This window comes from Canis lupus, chromosome X (genome assembly GCF_011100685.1).
Source record: "Canis lupus familiaris isolate Mischka breed German Shepherd chromosome X, alternate assembly UU_Cfam_GSD_1.0, whole genome shotgun sequence".
Classification (NCBI taxonomy): Eukaryota; Metazoa; Chordata; class Mammalia; order Carnivora; family Canidae; genus Canis; species Canis lupus.
This window is the reverse complement of record NC_049260.1, coordinates 27,809,319-27,832,716: the sequence shown is the minus strand read 5'-3', so window position 1 is coordinate 27,832,716 and position 23,398 is coordinate 27,809,319. Positions and strand designations below refer to the sequence as shown.

Sequence of the window (23,398 nt, the reverse complement as noted above, 5' to 3'; positions counted from 1 at the left end):
ATGTGGCCCTATCTCTTCCCTTCAACCAAGAAAAACACACCAACACTATACAAACACACTCTCACACACGTGCGTGCATGTGTATAAAGTACACAAACTACCTTAATTTGGAGGAGGTGTTTATGGAAATGTTGACTCGTTTTCCCCAAGTTTAATAGGATTTTCTCCTTTACAATATTTTATAACTCTGAAAGTATGGTAATTACTCAGCACATCTTAAAGTTTTAAAAATACTTTATTTTTAGCACTAACAGGATTTATACCAATTTTCATTTGATATTTTATAAGATCTCGCTGATTCAAATTGAATTTGTACTCTATTTTATTTTTAAAAGCAAGTAACATGTAGCAAGATAAAGGAATGAGGGACTGTCTTTCCCAGAAAGAAAGTTGAAGGGGGAGGGGGAGTGAGAGATTGATCAAGAAAATCTTCACAGAGGTTGTATATCTTGAACTAAATTTTGGAAGATGAATAGAAGTTCATCAGATGGTCTGGGATCAAGAGAGTACCCACATACCAATATGGAATTTGTTTCCTCATTTTCTAGAAATTGAAGAAGATAATTATTAAAAATATAATTAATGGGGGCACCTTCCTGGTTCAGGTCATGATCCCAGGGTCCTGGGTTTGATCTTCACTTTGAAACCTGAGTTGGGCCCCCTGCCCAGTGGGAAATGTGCTTCTCTCTCACCTTGTCCCTCCCCCACTTGTGCTTGCTCTCTTATTCTGTCTCTCAAATAAATGAATAAAAATCTTTTAAAAAATTAACAAAATTTTAAATTCTTACCTCACTTCCAAAAAGATTTCTTCCATGCTATAATACCAGTGAAAAAGAATCATTGTTTTGTTTCCATTAACCACGAAATTGTGTTCTAGCTAATTAAAATGAACATTTAAAATTTGGCTTGTTAAGTTACGTGGTCTAGGTCTAGAGCCTTAGGATCCTGTAAGAGTTAACGTATTGCACAAGAGTCAACACTTTACTTTCTAAAGATCTTTAGCTTCTTAAGAAGAGGCTCTTAAGTTTTTATGAAATTCTATGTGCAAAGATGTTTAAAGATGTAAAATGGCCATTCATAGCCTAGCTCACTAATCAAATCAGTTAAGTCTGGGAGCTTGGAGGATTCCTATTTTCAAAGTTTACTCATTTGGGAATGATGAATTCCAAATGGTATATTGAAAGTGACTGAGCTAAAGTTTATGTAAATGTGCCATGTTAGTTTAATATTTTATATGGCAGTCACTGTACAGAAAATTAACATAATATAATCAGTGCCTATTGAGTCTCTTCTGACCTAATTAGAGTGATCATCATATAGCACAAGTTCCATACAATGACATACTATTGACATTTCAAAACTGGCAAGTTTTTAAAGTGCAAGTATTTATCTAGTTCTTTGGATTGTGTTTCTGTGTTTTTTAAAAAAAATTATTTAAAGTATTTATATACACACATATGTTTCCCAATTTTGACCATAAGGGAATGTAACTGACCTAATTTGCATGATCTTTATGGAAAATTTAACTGGATGAAGTAGAGTCCATTTGTAAAATACAGTCATTTTTTTAAGAGAGAGGGATGGGCAGGAGAGGGAGAATCTTAAGCAGGTTCCATGCCCAGAACAGAGCCTGATGGAGGGGCTCAATGTGGGGCTAGATCTCACAACTGTGAGATGGGGTTCTGAGCTGAAATCAAGAGTCTGACACTTAACCGACTGAACCAGCCAGACACCCCTGTACAATACAATCTTAAGGGAAAACCTTAACCTTCTGAGTTTTTGGTATATACACACCATAATTTTTGATATCTTGAAACTTCCAGGAAATGGAAGGTCTCTTTGAAAATGACCTTGGTTTGATAATAAATCCTTTGTAAATAACACAAATTGAAAGATATGTTTGCTCTGCTCTATGGGACCTCACAAATTTTTAGTTTTATAATGAGTGTCTTTGTAAAAAAGATAAAGATGTCACTTCACTGCTAACCATACATAAAAACAAAAATGAGATTTTTAGAACATGCTTGAAAAACACAGAACAGAGTACTCATCAACAATGATAGGAGAATAATCATTTTGCAAACAGAATAAGAAGTCATAATTTTCATAGTAGAGAAAAAGGATTTTAAGTTTGCTAAAGTTAGAGTGGATTTAAGGGTAGAATATGTCCATAATAACATACAGACATACTTGTCTATTGTAATATATATAATGTTACAGAGTAAAATATGTTATGAGAGTAGGATGAGGAAATAATAAAGAATAGAATAGTGGGCTGATTCTGAGGGTGTAGAGGCCCATTATGAGACTTACTATAAACCAGCTCATTAACAATGACTTCATGAGAATTTTAAAAGTGAAGAAAAAAGAATTAGTAGAAATGTGTGATTTTGTGAAGAAAGAAAAGTACATGCACAGAATCTAAGATTTAATATGGCATTGAAAATAATTTTTCAGTGTTTTTCTTGAGGGTTTTTGAGAAGGTAACTGAGTTACATCTGTATGATATCTTTAGTTGGTGACCAAATCCCCAGCTTCAGATAGTACAAAGGATGGTAGAAAATACCACTTGCAAAATGCTGGGAGAGTAGATAGCAACCAGTTTATGACCACGTATGGATTAAAATCAGGGGAATCTGTTAACTTGCCATACATGCCAGCTGAAATATCTTAAAAAATATTTAATAGTAGTGAAAATATGAAAACTAGGGGACAAACCACAGAAGGTGATGAAGCAGGAGCTGCCAAATTGATAAAGAATAAACGAAATCTGCAGTTGTTACTTGGAAGCCAGGATCTGAGTAGGAGCCAAAAAGGAGACCTTGTTCATTTTGCTAAAAGTGGTAGAAATGTCTCTGAGACTCAGCATTGAATGTGGGCTGTTGGTGCTCAGAAAAAGAGCAGGAGGGCCTTTCCTTTTGAAACCCTGTCTCTGATTCCCCTTCACCCTTCCATTCTCATTGTTGGCATAAAGAGATGGGGATGCCTACTGGATAATATTGGAGAGGGAAAACAGTGCTAGCAGCTGACAGTTAATTCCCAGAACTCTAAGGGATGGTGTTGAATGTTAGATGTTGGAGTGGGGGCTGACTGTATATCACATTGGGACAGAAAAAGTTTCAGTAAGCAACTCAGAAAGATGGTCAAAGCAGCAAGCCCAAATGGAAGTGACAGGAAAAACAACAACAAAATCCCATACAAGTAGGATTAGGTAAGGACAAGCTCAGAGATTAAATCATGTAAGAGTTAAGTTTAGGTGCCACCTGTTTCCAAAGGAATCAACGTGTCACAATTAGGAAAGAAGAGAGAAAACAGAGTCTAACAGCTGAGAATAGTACAAACTCATTGACATTTTGCTTCATTCTATTTCAGAAGAAAAGTATGACATATTAACCTATGTGCCTATGAATAGACATTTTTTCCTTAGGTTAAGCACTGCACTCACAACCACCCTAGAAAAATTTGAAATCCCTTTAAAAATACGTATAACAAAAAAAGGAGCATAATCACTCTCCAAAGCATCCTTAGGTAAAAGAGAAGTTCAGGCATCCCGTGCAACCTCTTTCCAAATTTATAAAGTCAGACAAACAAAAAAAAATTGAATGAAGAAAGATCTCTCAGAGGAATTTCACATCCTGTTGCCTGAATTGATCTGAATTATTAGAACTGCATGCCAACTGGTGCCCAGGCCTCCCTTAAAGTAGAGTCTTCACAGACTGAGCAGCAAGCAGATGGTTACCATGGTGTTGACTCCACAAAGCCTTCATTGTGTGGAGATAACCAATTTACTTGACAGAGTCTCTAGTCTAGAAGCTGATTTAATCCTAATTCATTGAAAAGGTATTTTTTTGATTATCAAAAAAAAAAGTCACAGTGCAAGCTGAGCCCCGGTTTAATGTCTAAAGTACTTTATTTTGTTAAATAGATGTTTTACTAAACCACACTTTCTGGTAATGTGGACAGATGCATTTTTATCTCTGTTATCTATGGAAGTTAATACCATGGCATATAGGGAGCACTTAGTATAAGTTTTGCGGCAAAAGTGAAGGGAAATATTTTACTATTTTAAAAGGAAGCATATATAGCTTTCTTCATAAAGACAAAAGTCTAAAAGTCATATAAATTTTTTTTTCTGGATGAAATTTATTTACTGTCACATTGAATAAGTAACTTTTTTTTTTTTGCAGTGGATTGGAGATGGTGGTAAATGATAATTATAACATGCGTGTAAACAAGACCAGTGTAAATTCTGGGACTACTAGAAAACTTTCTCCAACATAGGTCTTAGCAGAGCTCTCCCAGCTGGGATACCAGCTGTGTACCTTTAGTCAAGTTTTAGATTCATAGACTTGTAGGTAGAACTGAACAATCTTTCCTAGAGACAATCTGAATCAAAAGGGTGAGACCAATGAGATCAAGTTTAAAGGGGAATTTGGCAGTGAATCCTGGATATTCACATCTCACCTTTATGAGTCAGAGTGTATTTGGTGTGTAATTGGGTCAGGCTGATTTAAAGGGAAAAAGGACAAGTTTGACCAAAGGGGCTAAAGTGGATTATGCTTAACAGCCAAGTTTTTAAGAAAGAAGTATTCTAATGGATAGATGAATAAGAGCAAAGGATTTTACTTAATTGGAGTAAGGACAAAAGTTGAGTGTGGCCCTGAGCTCCCTAAGAAACTTGAACTGAGATTTGTTTCTAGAAGGTCTTGAATAAAGGGCAAAGTTGTATATAGGCTTAAGTGGTCTGTCAAGGCCAAATAAGGATAATTTTGATCTTTATGCTAAGAAAAATGGGAAGTCTTTGAAGGTCAGGAAGGCAAACTCGCTCAAATGTAAGAGAAGGGAAGAGAACAGATAAGATTGAATATTTGGACATACGAAGTGGAAGAAATTCTAGTCTGATAATTGCACTTTTCTTGGTGGAGTAAAAAAATGTCATTTTTTGATAGCTGAAGAAAGAGGATAAGTTAGTGCTTTAAGAGCTTTGGAAAAAGTTTAAAATAGTTCCCGTGGAGAGTCAGAGTTCAAGGTGAAAACAACTAAATATGGAGGATGCTGAGTTCATTTGAGGCTGTTGATCATTGCTTTAGTTTGGGTTCCCTGGGAGTGGATCTGGAGACAAAGATTTAGGTGCATACAGTTTATTGGGGATGTGATCCCAGGAAGCAAAGCAGGGGTGAGGTTAGGAAAAGAAGGCAGCCAATAAAAGACAATTCACAAGTGGGTTATTGCTGGATGCAAGTGGAGTTGAATCCATCTGGGAACCCTCTAAGGTTCTCTGTTATTTTCATCATTATGGTCACACCAAAGGGCAAGGGAGCTGGGATATTGATCTACCGACTCTGGTGTTATTAAAGGTCACTGCTGATACTGACGTCTCAGCACTTCTGGCCTGCCCCATGCACTGGCAAGTGAATGCCTGCAGTCAGACAAACACAGTAATGTTTATATTGTACCAAAGAAAAAACAAAAATGCTTTTCTTAAAATATTCTGATGGAAAACATGCACTGAATTTTGTAGGTGGCTGAATGGCTGAATGACCAGAGTCAGAAATTTGATTTAGTGAGTCAACAACAGAGAGAGAGAGATGTTTAGAAGCATGCAACAGGACTCTATTTCAACATCACCATTATGAATGAAGAAATAGGAAACCCAATAACTAAACTTAGAGGAAAAAACAAATGTGGGGAAGATAACAATCACTATGCATAACAAAATGAAAATCCATATACATTTACAGTTCACATGCAAATAAAAGTTTTGACTTTCAGTGACATGAGATGGGAGTAGAAATCTCTGAATTCAAGAGGTATCTGTTCCTTCAATTTCCTATTGGGTACCCTTCACTCAGTAAATATTTGTCACTGTGAACCAGGCCCTATTTGAGGTGAAGGATATAATGGTAAACAAGATAAATTAAGTTCCTTCTCCATGGAACTAACAGTTGGACATCAATTAACTTAATTTCTTTGCGCTTCTGTTCCTTTACATCATCAGAGAGATTAATAATACCTTACCATAGGCTTTTTCAAGAACGCAAAGAGATTGTTTTAGGAAACGTTTCATGTTGTATGAAGCTCTGTATCAGTTTAATTTTAAAACAATAGTCTGCAACTAACATGAGAAACTTTATCAGGTTTCTATGACTGAAATCCCTGAACTATGAGTTCAGGAAATCACCTCCTTGGGCCCCTGGATGGCTCAGTCGGTTAAGCGTCTGACTCTTGATTTTGGCTCACGTTGTGATCTCAGGGTTGTGAGATCAAGCCCTGCATTAGACTTGATGCTGGGCATGGAGCCTGCTTAAGATTCTCTCTCTTCCTTTCCCTCTCTTCCTGACCTGCATGCACTCTCTTTCTCAAAAAAGGGGGGGGAGGGGAAGAAAGAAAGAAAAAAAAAGAGGGAAGTTAGCTCCTAAGTTTGTGGTTCTGTAGAACTAGCTTGGTGATGTGTAAACATAACTAGTTTATGTGAGAAATTCTGGGAAGTCTTAGCTCAATTTAACTCCAATGTGAATTAAAAGTCTAATATGGAAGTCAAAACATTGACCAGACTCATAGGCTGCATATCTAAGAAGATAATTGTCTATTCTTTCCTAATTGCACTAAGCACTAACACTGACATGATGTCTTTAGGAGCCAAATTTTAATACTGACAAGTGAAGGGATCAGTCATGGATTCCTATCCTAGGAATAGGATAGGGTGCCATCAGATATTTTCTAGTGGATTGAAAGAGTTAATTTCAAGTATTTGAGAGTTTTCTTGGATAGGAAGATATGGCATGGTGATAAAAGTGTATTACTTGGTGTCTTAAATTTTGTATTTGTACTTGTGTTGTCCTTCACAAACTTCCTATGAAAATTGAGTAAATATTTTTTCTGGGGACTTTGTTGCCTGTTGTTTTAATAATCTTGGATTAGATGATTTCTAAATTCTTTCATAGATTCTTTACAGGTGCTGATAAAATCTAGGGGTTCTTTCTCAGGAAGAATGCACACACACTTAGAATTGTGCCTGGAATTTCAAGTGATGCACAGATATCCTCCTCCTTTGCAACCCGTCCATGACTCTCCTTCACTCTCTGCTTTAACTCAATCTGATTGACTTGATTGAACAGTTAACTCTCATTGGCTCCATAGGTCTCTACAATAAAAGAATGAGAATATCAGGGTATATAATTAGATGTCTAATGCATCATAACAACACACTGCAAATTTAGTGGCTTAAAACTGAAGTAATTGATCTTTTCTCACAGTTCTGCAATGTGGGCAGGGCTCTCTGGGTAGTTCTCAGGCTCTAAGTGATATCAGTTAGAGAATTCATTTGGTTATATTCAGCTGGTGTTTGAGATGGGGTAAAAGAAAGGCTTATTCACGTGGGGAGTGCCTCATTGTCTTTCATGTTGTCTCTCCACCTGGCTAGATCAAGCTTCCTTAAAGGGCCATTGGAATTCTTAGATAACAGTTACATTCTCAGTGTATGTTCTAAGAGGAAAAGATCCAGAGTACAAGCACTTATGAAGCCTCTGCTTGTGTTATGCTTACTAATATCTTGCTTGTCATAGCAAGTCACATGGCCAAATTCAGAGTCAGTATTGTTGGAGACTACATAAGGGCATGGATCTCAAAGGTATGGTTCAATGGGAGCTACCAGCAGGAATTTTTTGTTTGCTGTAAGTACTTTCCAGAAAGGAAGAGCATTATCTTGGGAAGTAGTAATTTTTCAGCCAGTGCAAACATTCAAGCAGAGGCAGAGTGATAGCTTATAGGAGATACTGTAGAGAGGTGATTGCTACGTTGAGCTTAATAAAATGACCTCCATGATCATAAGACTGTAGATCAAAGCTACCTCCAAATTTTGAGCCTACATAACCAGGGAAATGGTAGTGCTATTAACAGTAACAGGGGCATCAGGCAGGAGTCTCAGATTGGAAGGAAAATGGTAAATGTGGATAGATTGCTTTTTTTTCTCATATGGAAGAAAGAGATAATCAAGAAATAATGACCCTTATTTTTTCCTGTCTTAGGTTGGATGTCGATATAACTGAACTTCACAGTTGGATTACTCGTTCAGAAGCTGTGTTGCAGAGTCCTGAATTTGCAATCTATCGGAAGGAAGGCAACTTCTCAGACCTTAAAGAAAAAGTCAATGTAGGTTATGTATTAGTTTTTATGTATTTTCCTAAGTTTTGCTGTTTGTAAACTCTGTGCTTTGTACTATCTGATTCTATCAATTGAAAAGATTAAAGCAATATGGAATAATGCTTTTAAATATATCTTTAATGTCTATTTTACATATCCAGCAGAATCAGTGTTTAGCATCGAGAAATCTTTCCTGGTTCTGCTGTGACTGAGCAGTATGCTTTTCATAAACCTTCTTTAACTTTTATATTATTTAGCTGTAAATTAACAATTTTATAACATGAACTAATTGATTTTCCCTCATGTACTGTTCTGTCACCTCAAGGCTGGGACTTAGCAAGCTTGCAGAATAGAATGGACCCTTAGAAATACTATACTTAGGACCCTGTTTGTGCTCTCATTATCATCAAAAAGTTATTCTTTATACTCATTTAGTACTTGCCATAACAGATTTGCATTTTCCAGATCCTTATGTATTGCATTACCATAACTAGAAGATGTCCAGCCTTTTTCAATATTTATTTATAGTAAGAGGTGATTTGCTGTTTTTATTCCCTGCTGAGACATTATAGTTTTGTCCTTTACAACAGGGATTTTCATTAATTTAGTAGGAGCTGCTTCACCTTCAAGGACATTATGAAGGCTTTGATATTTCAACTTCGACAATTATAAAACATCCATTTTGGTCATTGTTTGTGAGAGCGTTTCTAAGAGGCAGATAAATGCTCTGTAGTGGGCAGACTAAAGAAACAAATATTCTGAATGTCAAATAGTTTTAGCTATAGGAAGGTCACGTGGGGGGGAATAAATCAGTTTCATGTTTTGAGCAATCAGTTTCATACCAGACGAACTCTCTGAGATTTTTCCAAACACAACACTATCTTAGATACAAGCTAATACTTGCTCTGGGATTGGAAAATTTGGAGAGCAAAAAATGATTTTCTTCTAGGAGAAAGTAATCTATTTTTTAGGCTGCTTGAGGTAGGGGAGATGTTGATTCCATCAACATGTCTCAGAGTTAATGATTTATAAATTGGGAAGTTATTTTAAAAGCATTATTTTATAGACTGTTATTAGTATAATAATAGACAATTGTAAATAATTTCAAGAAATGAGCACTATGATGTTAATGTTTTAGTTTTAAAATTAAACTGAAGCATAGTATATATAGTAGAGAATTAGCAAAATGTGTTATTTCAAAGAACACTCATTGGATGGTATGTTTTTTGTTATGATTGTGGAGGGAAATTCAATGAATAGAAAACTGCTTAGAGAGGGTGAACTCTCTAAAATACATTTTATTTTTTTATTTATTTCTTTTTCTAAAATACATTTTAAAGGTCATGTGACATATTTGGCCACTGAAAGTATGAGTCACCTTGGGCTTTTATTAGCTAATTTATATTTTTTAAAATTTATCTCAATAATCTACTTATCTGTTTGTCATCCTATGTCTGTATCTTAAAACAGCTCTGATAAAGCAGGAAAATTGAGTTCCAGCATTTCAAGAATATAAATTCAAAAATTTCCTGTTATCATATGGTTACCTAGAAGCAATTTGCATTTGATCAATAGTGTCAGTGATGACAGACTGAAAGTGCTAAAAAAATGTACAATATTGTATGAGTGGTTTTCTGATGCCTCGTGAGTCACCTTTATCAACTGCTCTCATTTTCTGAAATAACATCATTCTTAATTGCCTACTAAAATAGGACATGAAATGATTTACCTAGACATTTCCTTCAGGCTAAATATAATATATATGTATTAAAAATCCTTGAGAGAAATACATAGTAATGATGATGGAGATGCAGTTTAGGTGTACATTAATTTTCTTCTTCACCTGCCAGTTTATGTAGCTTATTTTGAACACAGGGGAGGCCCATCTCATGAACTTGAATGGTAGTCATTTTTAGGCGTCCATTAAAAATGGCTAAATATTGCCTTCTTTTTTTCTTTCACTGACTCCTTCATTCATCTACTACTGTCAAGTACTTTCAGCCAATTAGAATGTCCTAGAATATTATCAGTTCAGTTTTATATACTTTTAAACCTAACATAAATTTTCCTTCTCTATTAGCCATGTGTTTTATTTATATAATTAAAATAATGTGCTTACTTAAAAGTTGAATTCTAGGGAACATTTCTACTCCAAGTGGTCCCTGGACGACCAACATTGGCATCATCTGTGAACTTATTAGAAATGTGTGAGGTCAGACCTAAAGAATCAGAATTTGCATTTGAACAAGATCCACAGGTGACTCGTTTGTATATAAAGGTCTGAGAATCAGTACTCAAAGGCACCATCTGAGACTTTTCCGGACTCCTAGATCATTTACTCATTCTGTCAATGTCACCACAGTTGAGAATTTTAAGCTGAATTAACAGGTATAACTGCTCAACTTCTTGAGTTGAGCACGTGGTAATATACGATAGTAATTTAAAAAACAAAACAATCTAGTCTTACTGCAAGGTGGTTGTATACCTGTATAGTGTTCTCTTGAAAGCCTTCACACTGGCTATTTAGGTCAATAGGCCTTGGGCTCTTTCTGGACCCATGCTTGCTCCCACCCACACCAAATCAACTTTTAAATAAGTTCTGTTGGAAATCCTCAAGCCAGTTAATTCTACATTTCTTTTATGTCTTTTATCTGGGTTTGCCCCCCACAATATACATATCTCTGCTCATCTGTGCTTTCTGGTATCTTCCTCTCTCTGCTCTTCTACAAGCCTGTTCTGCCTTGGTGCCTTCCCATGCACACCCCCTGTGCATTCTGAAGTCCTTCTTCCAAAACAAACTTTCTATCCTATGTACTTGTTCTATTCATACATGGAAACCACCTTTACCCTCAAGAACACCACTAAGACTAATGATTCTTCCACTCCTCCACTCATTTAGAATTGCTAGTTTCCTCACTTCCCAGAGCCAATTCCTAAAGTACTGCTCTCTGTGTAGAGATATCTTGTCTCTTGTGTTTCATGCCCAGTGGCTATCTGTCACTCACCATTGTATGATATTATTTTCTCATTGAAGACTTTGGCACCAAGATGACAGTCTTCTCCACTCAAGTTATGCCTTCATCCTTAGAAATCTCAGCCCATGTTGGTTGTCTTGCTATCTTCAAAAGTTTCCATTTCCCTAATCTCCTCAATTCAGCTACATCCTTGCATCACTATTCTGTAGGTGTTTCACTGTCAGACATTACTCTGTTTCTGAAATGCTACATTTAGACAGAGTCTTTGGTACTTCTCCATTGACTTTCCATGCATTCCTAGTAAATTTTCTTTTCTATTTCTCTCAATTCTTTTCTATTTCTCTCAGTTATTTCAAGTTTTTAATGGATCTCCTAAACTACCCCCCCCATTTATGGTAGATGACTTTCCCTCGTAGTTTACTTAAGGTAATATCTATCAAATTATGTGTATTTGTGCTCATGTTCTCTTTTTTCTCCCTCTGCCTTGGTGGAAAAGATGGTGCTTTGGCTAGCTAAGGCTAATCTGTGTGTGTGTTCGTGGTCGTGTTCTCAATATCTTCACTATCTATGTCCTAAGGAGCCTGCTTCTATTTAGCCACATGTCCACATGCTTAATAAAACCCTCATCTCCTATAAACACATAGGAATATTTTTGTGTCTTTGTTACTCATCCTTTCTGCAGGACTAGACTCTCTTAACTTCTTTGTCCTTCATGAAATACTTTCCTCCCTGGGTTTTGGGGATACCATTATCTACTGGTTACCTTTTGTACGTTTTTGGCTATTTTTTCTATCACCCTTTTCCTTTATTGTTGATATTCTATGCAGTTCTTCCCTTGTTTCTCTTCTCTGGATTATATTCATTCCTTCCTATTCAAATAACACCTATTTTCTTATGGCCCCCAAATATGTATCATTAGCTCATGTTTCTCCCTTTAAAACCCAAACTAGTTTATTTAATTACTTAATAGAGAACATTAATTGGATATTTGCCTGAAAACCTAAAATAAATCTCATCACCTCAGCTCTCCTTTATTCTTTGTCTTTCCTTTCTTTTTTTCCAACAGCCTAATCCAGAAACCTAAAAGCTAACTGGGTCACCTAGGTTTTTTTCCCCTTCCATTTGCAAGTCCACCCAAGTTCAGTTAATTTCATTCCCTTAACTGCTCTTGAAACTGTCCAATTCTCCCCATTCCCATCACTACAACCCTGATTAAAGCTAATATGATGGGTTACCTGTTTAAAGTGACAATCCCTAGGCCATCTTCCCCACCACTAATTTTGTATTCCTTTAGCGGTTTTCGTATCACTTTTGTTAAAGTGAACTTACTAAAACATAAATATTATTCTGTTATGCTTCTGTTGATATTCATTTGAGAAAGCAAAAAGTAGCCACTGATGTCAGGAGCTGGCTTAGCACTTCAATTAGTCCTTCGAGATGCTCAGAGCCATACTAGTTGCTTTCAGCTAATCTGTGGTATTCTCCTGCTGAATATGCACAAGGGCTCAGAATGCCAGCACCGGACAAGGCCAATTCATGATTGTGGTGGATCAAGCCAAAAACATAACTCTTTTGTAATCCTGTTTCAATACAGACCCCTCAAATTGTACAAACCACCCGAAATGACTGCATATCCCCTCATCTTCCCTAATGTGACAAATTATGCTGCCTTACTAATCATAATTTTAGCCTCTCTACATTGATTCTGACATCTAGATAAAAATGTTTAAGATGTCCAGTCATAGAAGTACCTGCATTTCGTTACAGCATCTAATTAAAGGCAAAACCCTGTTTCCTTGGCCATTCTCCTCACCTACGTGTGTCCCAAATCCAACCCCATAGTTCGCTATTATATGCCGCCTCTCCTGTTGCAACAACTAAATCAACTTAACTTTATCTATAGGCATGTACCTGATGGCCTTTGACTAGAAGGCATTGACAAAGTCAGTATCTTCATGTTGCTTTGTGAAGGCTGCCATGACCTATATTCTGTTACCTTATCCATACTGATCTGGCCATTATAACATTGATTAGATTGCTGGTTTCTGGAAATTAATGTCTGGAACTTAATTTGGTTTTGTTTTTTGTTTGTTTTGGTTTGGCTTACTTTGATTTTGGCACGCCAGTGCCTCATATAGTACCTGGTACTTAGCACAGTTGATATTTGACTATATGAATAAGTGATTTTTTTTCAGTTCCTCGGGCACATTTTATGTCAGGCTCTGCTACCAATATGAAGGATGTAACAACTTCTGAATAAACATTTGAGTGAATAAATTACTTTTTCTGTCAAAGGGCAAAACTTCATTATAGAATGTTAAGTGAATAGAAAATTAATTGCTTCTAAAGTCAGAGTAGGCCTCTGGGGAATCTGAAACTTACTTTCATATTAATTAGAGAAGATGTCATGAAAGGAGGAGGCTTTTAAGAGATGCCGATAAAGAAGGAGGAAGAGGTCATAGAGTGTTTTTAATCAACTTATTAGAGAACCAGTAAACTTCCCTTCTTTGTATACTTTGCTTAAAACTTAATTATGTTTCTTTTTTCTCTATATTATTATACAACTCAGTTGCCTTTTATATTGCACTTGAAGTTACACATTTTAGAATCCATGATTTCCTGGTATCTCTAAGAATTTTTATGGGCCTTTAATATATTTTAAAATTAACGATACATTTCATATGGAATGGTCAACTGAAGCCTTTTTTTAGCTTCTGTTTTCTTTACTTGAAATTATCTGTACTAGATACTTCACAATTTGAGTAGTAGCTTCTAAACATATGATCACATATGGAATATATATTGACTAAAGTATTTCATTTTTTCTGTTAAGAAAACTCATTTCAAAAGCATATATTCTATTATAAAAATAGACACTTTTAAGATTAAAAATACTATCTATGTGTACACACACACACACACATATTACATAGAAGATAAACAGAGAGACAGACATACAGAAAAGCAAGATGCATTTCCTAAGGACAATAGATTAGAGAAAGATCATAATGTCTAGGACAGAAATGTTTTCCTGAGTAAGGTGATTTCTAAGGGGTAGTTTTAGTTATTGGTACTTAATACTATAAGAAGCATTGCACCTGGCAAGAAGAAAATTGGTACCCTTCATGAAAGATCTTTCTGTATAGTGGTGAGTACAGATACTTGGACTAATACTGAAGATGAAACGCATAGAGCAAAGTGGATGTCATGGTTAAAGAGCATTCAGGGGCTACTTTTGGCTTTGAAAAAAAGGGGAGGACAGCCTGGGTGGCTCAGCGGTTTAGCGCTGCCTTCAGCTCAGGGGATGATCCTGGAGACCTGGGATCGAGTCCCATGTCAGGTTCCCTGCATGGAGCCTGCTTCTCCCTCTGCCTGTGTCTCTGCCTCTCTCTCTCTCTCTCTCTGTGTGTGTGTCTCTCATGAATAAATAAATAAAATCTTAAAAAAAAGAAAAGGGGAAAGCTAATATATATACAAATGTAAATATATATACAAAGATATCACACACACACATATATATACATCTACACATATTTATCTCTCTATATACACATATTTATGTATCTGGCTATAGAAAGAGAGGGGGCAGAGAGAGAGAGCATGAGTGAGCCATGGAGGGGGAATAAAGACTGAAGATGCTGAAATATTTGAAAATATCTGAGAAAAAAAAAGTCCCCAAATCTCTGAGACTAATAAAGAGTTCTTACTTTTATTCTCTAGTGATAACAAAACAGTTCTTTTTTTTTTAAAGATTTTTATTTATTCATGAGAGAGAGAGAGGGACAGAGACACAGGCAGAGGGAGAGGGAGAAGCAGGCTCCATGCAGGAAGCCCGACATGGGACTCGATCCCAGGTCTCCAGGATCACACCCTGGGCTGAAGGCGGCGCTAAACCACTGAGCCACCCAGACTGCCCCAACAAAACATTTCAACATGTCAGCATAACATAACATGATCTGAAAATACAGAAACAACCTAATTAAGGTATTTTAAAATATGATATTTCTTCTAGCCAGCTGGAACACTTGTTTATCTTCTCCTGAGGCCCAGAGAATCCTGGTTAGTACCATAGTCAAGAAACATTCTCTCCTTTTTTGTTCAGTATTCATTCTACATTTTACAGTTTCCAGTACTGATTTGGATCATGGTGATGCACTTTTAGTTTCTTCCTTTTGATATCCACGTCTCTATGATCTTGAAATTTCATTCCATTCCTGTTAACTTCAGCTTCTTTTAGCCTTACCATTTTCTGTTTCTTTTTCATGGAGTCCATGGCACCTTAGTGAAGATGCCAAAAAAGTTTGCTAAAATTTTGTTTGGTAGAGCAGTGTTGGGAGTTTATACTCCCTCTAATTTTTTCAGTATGGCATCGTGTCATTATTCCTTAAGAAATATTATAAGCATTGTGTTATTTCCCCATCCCAATTCTTTTCTTTTCCCCAACCCAGGTAAGATTCTATGAAATTTTGACTGTAATGAATTTTACATGGTACTATTTGTTTTCTATTTGTGTAATTGTTTATTACAGCTCTCAGGATTTCATAGCAGTCCTGTTGGAAAGCAGGCCAATGTGTCCAACTCCCCATCTAATCTGGATCTTCTAGAAGACTTTCATTTAATCAAGCTTTCCTTTATTGAACATGCAGCTCCTAAACTCCTAGGCTGTTGCTATAACCAGTATATGTATAGCTACTATGATTTATTATACATTTACACCTTCAAAGAGCATTTTAAGTGTGAGTAGGATGGGAGAGCCAATAATATCATATATAGAAGCATTATGCTACAACAGACCTCGCCTTACTATGCATCTACTATGTATGAGACACTCTTCTGGGCCCTGGAGATGGTGTGAGGAAGGGAATTCATGAGGATACCCGCCATTTTTTTTAATAAATTCATTTTTTATTGGTGTTCAATTTACCAACATACAGAATAACACCCAGTGCTCATCCCGTCAAGTGCCCCCCTCAGTGCCCGTCACCCATTCACCCCCACCCTCCGCACTCCTCCCCTTCTACCACCCCTAGTTCGTTTCCCAGAGTTAGGAGTCTTTATGTTCTGTCTCCCTTTCTGATATTTCCCACACATTTCTTCTCCCTTCCCTTATATTCCCTTTCACTATTATTTATATTCCCCAAATGAATGAGAACATACACTGTTTGTCCTTCTCCGATTGACTTACTTCACTCAGCATAATACCCTCCAGCTCCATCCACGTTGAAGCAAATGGTGGGATACCCGACTTCTTACAGTTTCCATTCCAGTGAGAAAGATGAAAATTAAGCAATAATATGCAACATACATATAGAATGTTACTGATAAATGTCAAAGACAAAAATACAGGAGGAATGAGGGCTAGGAAGTGTGTGCGTGTGTGTATGTGTGTGTGTAGATAGACTAGCAGTAGAATGCCTCCCTGACAAAGTGACCTTTAAGAAAAGATCTAAAGGTAGTGAGGGATTTATAGATTCCTGAGATAGGGGCATTTCCAGCAGAGGGAAGAGTGGATGCATAGGTCTGAAGGAGGAGCGTACCTAGAGTATCAGAGAAAAACAAATATGGCAGAGGTGAAGAATCAGGGTGTTTAGTCACAGAAGAGGCCATAGAAATTAAGGAGGTTAAGGTCAAGTGGACCATGGTTAGGGCTTTTACTCAGATGAGAAGGGAGGCTACTAGAGAGTTGAGTTGATGTCTGTTGTGACTGGCTTCTTCTGACTGCTGTGAGAATATAGCATCAGGGAGCAAAGGTAGAAATAGAAATACCATTTAGTAGGCTATTTGGAAATATCCAGACCACTGAGTGATGGTGGAGGTTTTTTCACTAGTGTGGTAGTAGTGAGCACAGTAATAACATTTTCTGGATGTGTTTTGAGGTTAGAGTCAGCAGGAGTTTCTGAGGGATTGGATATGGGATTTGAGAGAAAAAGAACAGTCAAGAAGGATTCTGTTTTTGGCTTGAAAAAATGAAGGTATAGATGTAGTTCTATACATGTATATAGGGAAATGTGCAAGAACCAGCACAGGGGATTGAGTAAAGGGAGTCCTTGAGGTAGGATAAAGACTGTGTACTTGTCATCTAGGAAACCAACTTAGGAAATATTTTGAAGAGGTATCCTCTGAATCAAATTATGCTGATAAGTAAGTTGAAAACTGAGGATCTGCCATTGAATGTAGTAGCATGGAGTCTAATGGTGTCCTTAATAGCAACAGTTTTCATGGAACTAAATAAGGGAATAGGTGTGATGATCAGTTTTTCTCTTTCTCTTTTGTCTTTCTCTTTCCTTTCTTTCATGGGCTAGTGTTTACTTTGCATTGTAGACATGTGGAGGGCCAATTTTTCTCCTGGTGGCACATACCCTTTTATAGTAAGGGGCATGCCTTCCCTTTTTCAGAACCATGTTTCTCTCCAGACTTTGTTTTTGGTGGTCATGTGATTTTTATTTTACTTTTTCTATGTAGTTTACATATATTTTTCCTGAGAAAATGAGAGAAACTAGAAGCATTAGGAACTACTAATCTAACCTATTTTAAGACAGAAGTTCATATATTTTATTTGAAAATGAATGCATATATGTCCAGGTCCAGGAAGAAAAGGAGTTTTGGTGATGTTTATTTAGTAAACTTCTTTAGCACTTTGTATATGTAGTTATTTGGACACCCAACACACATTTTTGTATTTTTGTGAGCAGGTACTCTAACCCACTCTTAGGCCAAGATTTTTTCCTAAACCTTTTTTAAAGATGATTGAAATCACCGTTCATTCGGGTGCCCACATGTGGCTCTTTGGAACATTTTCAGTTTATGTTATTCTATTTGTTACAGCTTAGTTATTTCTGGATTTCCATTTTACTATGTAAGAATTGTCCCAATTTGGGAAATACGTTATTTGAAGAGCCTCATTTAATCTTCTCAGAATCCTTGAAGGGTAGGTATTGTTAGTGTTATTTTACATAGAAGATATTGATGCTCAGAAAGGTTGAATCACTTTCCAAATGTCAAGCAGCTGGTAAACAGTAGAGACAGAATTCAAACCTTCGGAGAACAGAATGACTCCAAAACTTTTCATTACCTTCTTTACTGTCTTCTTACTACCCTAAGTTTTCTCATTTTAAAAAATCAACTATCTATAACTGCGTCTGAAATGAAATGTTTTCTGTACTCTTCACTGTCTTGTTCAGACTCCTCAGAGTGCATTTGTGCCAATATCTCTTTATTTTCCAATATTCCTCTTTAAAGTGATGTTACTTAACCCAGATATCATCGGAACACTGAGAGGTATGTGGTGGCCACTGCTTCTTTTTCAGGCCTCTCTATTTACACACAAGTTACTAAGTTTCTGTAGAGTAGACATCTGGCAATGGAGTAAAGTAATTGACCTGTACACAGAGTTTCTGATCAGCTTCTAGACTGTCATTGTCCCTTCTGAGTAACCAGGCATTCCTTCTGATAGCTTGGTGCCCATGCTGCATTAATGGTTAAATATTTTAAATATCATCTTTGACTACATCCAAACTATCAAGTTGCCTTTGCTGTGAGTTGTAGTCGGATACATTCGAAGCTGTTTGATTAATTTTCATTGAAATACCCTTAGAACAGCAGTGTGTTTGAAAGAGCTGAACTTGTAAATAGATGATTGGGCTTTTAAAATTGGATCTAAAACTTTCTATTTCTACGATCTTGTATATATGACTTAATCTTGCTGATGCTCCGTTTTTTCTTGTATAAAAGAGGATAAAATGCTGTTGGTTCCTTCCAACCCACTGAATTATTATGAAATACATATGAAATAATGCTCATAAACTGCGATTTGGTATACAGTGTAAGGAATTTGATTTTTATCATGGCTATGGCAGTGTTTTCAAATATTTAACACACCTCTGTGTGCCTCATTTTCCTCCTCTGTTAAATTGTGAGGGTAATAGTACCTACTCTGTATTACTGTTTGTGTGTGTGTGTGTGTGTGTGTGTGGTTAAATAAATAAATAAATTGGAATAATGTCATTAACCAAACTAGATATTTAAGCCAGTTACCCCTGAAATAATCAATTAGAAGTTTTCCCTCTGTGACTCATACTAATTGATTATTCCATTAGATGCTTAGAATGAAAAGATTATGATCATGACATTTAGGAAGCCAGTGGTAATTTCTTTTCATCATTTATAAAGACAACATTGTGTTCTGATTCTACTCTTTTTCTCATTTTTTAAAAGACTATTTATTTATTTGAGAGGGAGAGTGAGTGTGAGTGAGAGAGCTTGCACAGGAGCTTGGGGAAGGGCAGAGAGACAGGGAGAAGCAGGCTCCCTGCAGAGCAGGGCTCTATCCCTGGACTTCAGGATCATAATAGCCGAAGGCAGACTTTAACAAACTGAGTCACCTAGGCATTCCTTATTCTGCTCCTTATATAATTTCATATATAAAAAAGCAAAAACTCAGTGTAGTTAAAATAGAAACCCTTCTAATAGGAAAGGGTAACCCTAACTCTGTTTAACTTGGAGAATACCAAGTGGCTATTTCTGTTCTTGTTCTGTTGCCGTATATGTATTTTTTGCTTGTCTCTGTCTCTCTCTCCTTCTCCCTCTCTTCCTCTGCACTTCCCCTTTTGCTGATATAGTTCAAATTTGGAATACCCCACATCTTGCTATAGCTCTTGGTAGTTGTGAATGTTATATATTTACTTAGAATGTGCTTATTTATTTTTCTTCTAAAGTACTCAGAATCCTTTACAAATAACATTTACCTTTTAATGGAGAATAAATTTAAAGTGTTGGGAAGCATGTGCCAATAAGCTTCCTAATAGGAACAGATAACTTAGAAGACAAAAATTGAGAGTTGAGAAAATGTAAATTTTGGAATTTCATCTAGGTTCTTACCTTTAGCAAGATGTTGTGGCTACTTTATTTTCATGGACTTTTCAATTCTACTAGAAAGCTAGAATCTTCCAGGGTTGTGCAAATACTTGTGTCAACAATTTGATAATGCCTTTGTGAAAAAGACTTTCAAGGTAACGCAGAAGTTTCACCTGCTAATTGGTATGGGATCCTGGGAGCATATAATCCCCAAACACCACAATCTCTGTGCTTTGAAATTTTCAAGTAGAATCCAAGATATTAAAATGTGTCTATCACTTTTAGAGAATTCCCTACTGATGAGATGGACCTACTTTTCATTTGCTGCCCTTGACAACATAACATAAACTGTGTATTTTTATGGTAGAGTATAAATACTTAAAACCCAAACTATCACTTCATAGCATTTTATTTCATTTATTTTTGCTAAATTCTAATTAGTATTTTATATGTTGCAGTTTTTTTGTGATTGGATATATTATTGTCTACAGGCATTTTTACTATTTTGTATTATTGACCTTCAATCCAATAATTCTAGTTCATGAAACTCTTTCTTAAAACAATTTTAAAAGCCCTTCTTTCAATTGTGGTTATCTTTTAAAATTGAAGAATCTTTTTGAATATTTAAAAGGTATGGATTATAGTATGAGCATTCCCATCATTTGGTGTGCTTGGGAAATAGTCTAGTTTAGCAATAAGATGATTTCTTATTTCTCAGAATGTATATCTGATGTTGCCATAATCCCTAGATCTGTATTTAGTCTACCTGCCTGTCTTTATTTGCTTTCAAAGGGAAGACACTAGATCTGGACTGTATAATTACATTGGCACTTGACACATGGTAGCTTTTTAAATTTAGATTTATTTATATTATATGAAAAATAAGTTTCCCTCAGTCATACGTGCCACCTTTCAAGTACTCAGTACTCACATGTGGCTAGTGGCTACTGTATTGGACAGCACAGAACTATAATATTTTCATCTTTGCAGAGTTCTGTTGAACAATGAATGATCTACAGAGTGTGCATGTGTTGATGATAGGCCTCCTACCTGTACTCCAGTATTACACCCTAGAATATTTGTTTAAATACCCATTGATCTAAATAAAATTTTGAAAAAGATTTGTATGTAGAATAGCCTCCTGTCACAAACTCAAGGGAAATATTTGTATGATGCTATTATTTGGTCATAGGAGTATTGCTCTAACTATCTGTTAAGTGCCTTAAAGCCTACTTTTTCTACAGGTAGTTATGTTTTAGGACATATATTGTTATAGCCACATATTTTTAATGACTATGGTAATATAGTTCAATTACATCATAGTATTTGTGTGTGTGTGTGTGTGTGTTTGTGTGTGTGTGTGGGGGGAGGGAGACATTATTAGCTAAATCCAACAGTGTTAAATGCTAGGTTTTGTTAATTTAAATCATTGTGTTTTTGTAGTTCAAAAGTTAACTCTAAGGAGAAATGAACAAATGAAATTAGAAAGATTTCTGAAACTGCATCTCTTTTTTCTTGAGATGGGAGTACTTTGAAAGTTTTAGAGAGAAAAATTAACCTACAGTCTTGTGTATATAAATATGGAGGTTTTGCTAAATTATTCATGCTAGTGTGCTTTTCTGTTTTTTATATACTTAAAATAATTTCTATTTGATTTTTTAATACAGAATGTGTACTTAAGTTATTAGGAGTAATTTCAGTGGTATATATTTAAAAGACAAATTTGATTTTTAATTATCTGTCACTTTATCCTTTCAATGTTTCTTATGATTTGCTTTTTTTGTGGTCTTATATTACAGTGCATCAAAAACTATTACATATAAAAAGAGTTAAGGGTAGAAATCTTATTAAAAGTAGTAGTAATTCAATATGAAAATGACTTGTGCTTTCATTGTCATTTTGATGCTTCTGGTGCCAAGAAACTTGTGAAAAAAAATCTTTAGATTCACATGATAAGCTGACAGAGTGAAATATCTTAAGGCTTGAAAGGGCAAATAGAAGTTATAATTACTGTGTTGTTTTACAATCCTTGTATTGAAATATTCACCTTTGCTATCATGCTGCAGGCCATAGAGCGAGAAAAAGCCGAGAAGTTCAGAAAACTGCAAGATGCCAGCAGATCAGCTCAGGCCCTGGTGGAACAGATGGTGAATGGTAATTACACGGAGTTGATTTAGATAATCTTCTTAGGGATTTGATAAACACATAGGTTCATATTTATCAGCTGAATTATATCAGACAAGCACTTCCTGAATGCAAATTTAAATTAAAGTGAGTTTGTGAGCTTTTTATTATTCTTTCTTAAATGCTAAGCAAATTATTAGAGGAAATTCATCTTTGAGTCCAGTGGAAGAAAATGGGATGTGCTAGAATATTTTATCAATCTGTTGCAGAGAAATCAATTTTAATGCAAATCTTACTAGCATTTGTCCAAATAATTTAAGAAAACAAGGTTTGCTGAAATCATTGGAAATATAAGCAATCATATACTATATGTAAGCTGATTTTAATCTGATTTTAAGTAATTCTTACAATGTATTTTTCCAAGCAAACTAAAATTACGTGTAAGGTTTCATCAGAATACCTGTTTCCTAATAATGTACTTGACATTTTCTATGTTGCTTTTATTTTTTTTCCCATTTTACAAATGTCTTCTCAGGGGAAACTTTATTTTTTAACTCTAGCTGTTTTAGAGTAAGGTGAAGGTACAAAGCTAACATTTTTTTTCCTTTTCTTTATTTCTTCTCTTTCATTTCTTCCTTTCTTCTATCTTCTTTTCTTTTTTCTTTTCTTTTCTTTTTTTTCTTTTTCCTTTCTTTCTTTCTTTCTTTCTTTCTTTCTTTCTTTCTTTCTTTCTTTCTTTCTTTCATTTATTTAGAGTGCTTGCAAACAGGGGTGGGGGAGGGCCAGGGGGAGAGAGACAGAAGATTAAGCAGGCTCTAGTGCCCAGCACAGAGTCTGCCAAGTGGGGCTGGATCTCACAATCCTGAGATCATGACCTGAGCCAAAATCAGGAGTTAGACGCTTAACTGACTGAGCCACCGAAGTGCCTCCCTCGCCCTTTTATTTTTCATTTTTTTCTTTTTAAAAAGTGAATTAAAATTAATTTTTCCTAGCAGTGCTTCAAAAGCTGTCTGAACAAAATATGTAATTGACATCAGTTGTGAATAAACTTCTTTGAAATTGTCATTGTCATACTACTATATTCATTCCCAGATATATGTGATTTATGAGAATTGGGCATAATGCTATTTCCAAACAAGATTTTTTTTACATATATCACAGGATATGTTTACAGGAGTATAATAACCAATGAAACAATTTTTTTTGTTGTGCATGCCAGCTTTCTCTGGGGCATGCCTGCCTTCTGGAGCATACATTTTATGTATGAATTATTTGTTTTTTTTGCCTTAATTGCCATGTTGGCA

The 23,398-nt window shown here is 35.8% G+C and overlaps 1 protein-coding gene across 1 annotated transcript in view; it reads left to right on the top strand.

Moving 5' to 3' along the window:
• Positions 1-23,398, top strand: part of DMD (dystrophin) — a 2,084,073-nt gene that overhangs the window by 707,334 nt on the left and 1,353,341 nt on the right. Inside the window, 2 exon segments of the mRNA NM_001003343.1 lie at positions 8,028-8,151; positions 22,037-22,124. Of these exon segments, the coding sequence (NP_001003343.1) occupies positions 8,028-8,151; positions 22,037-22,124 (212 nt within the window).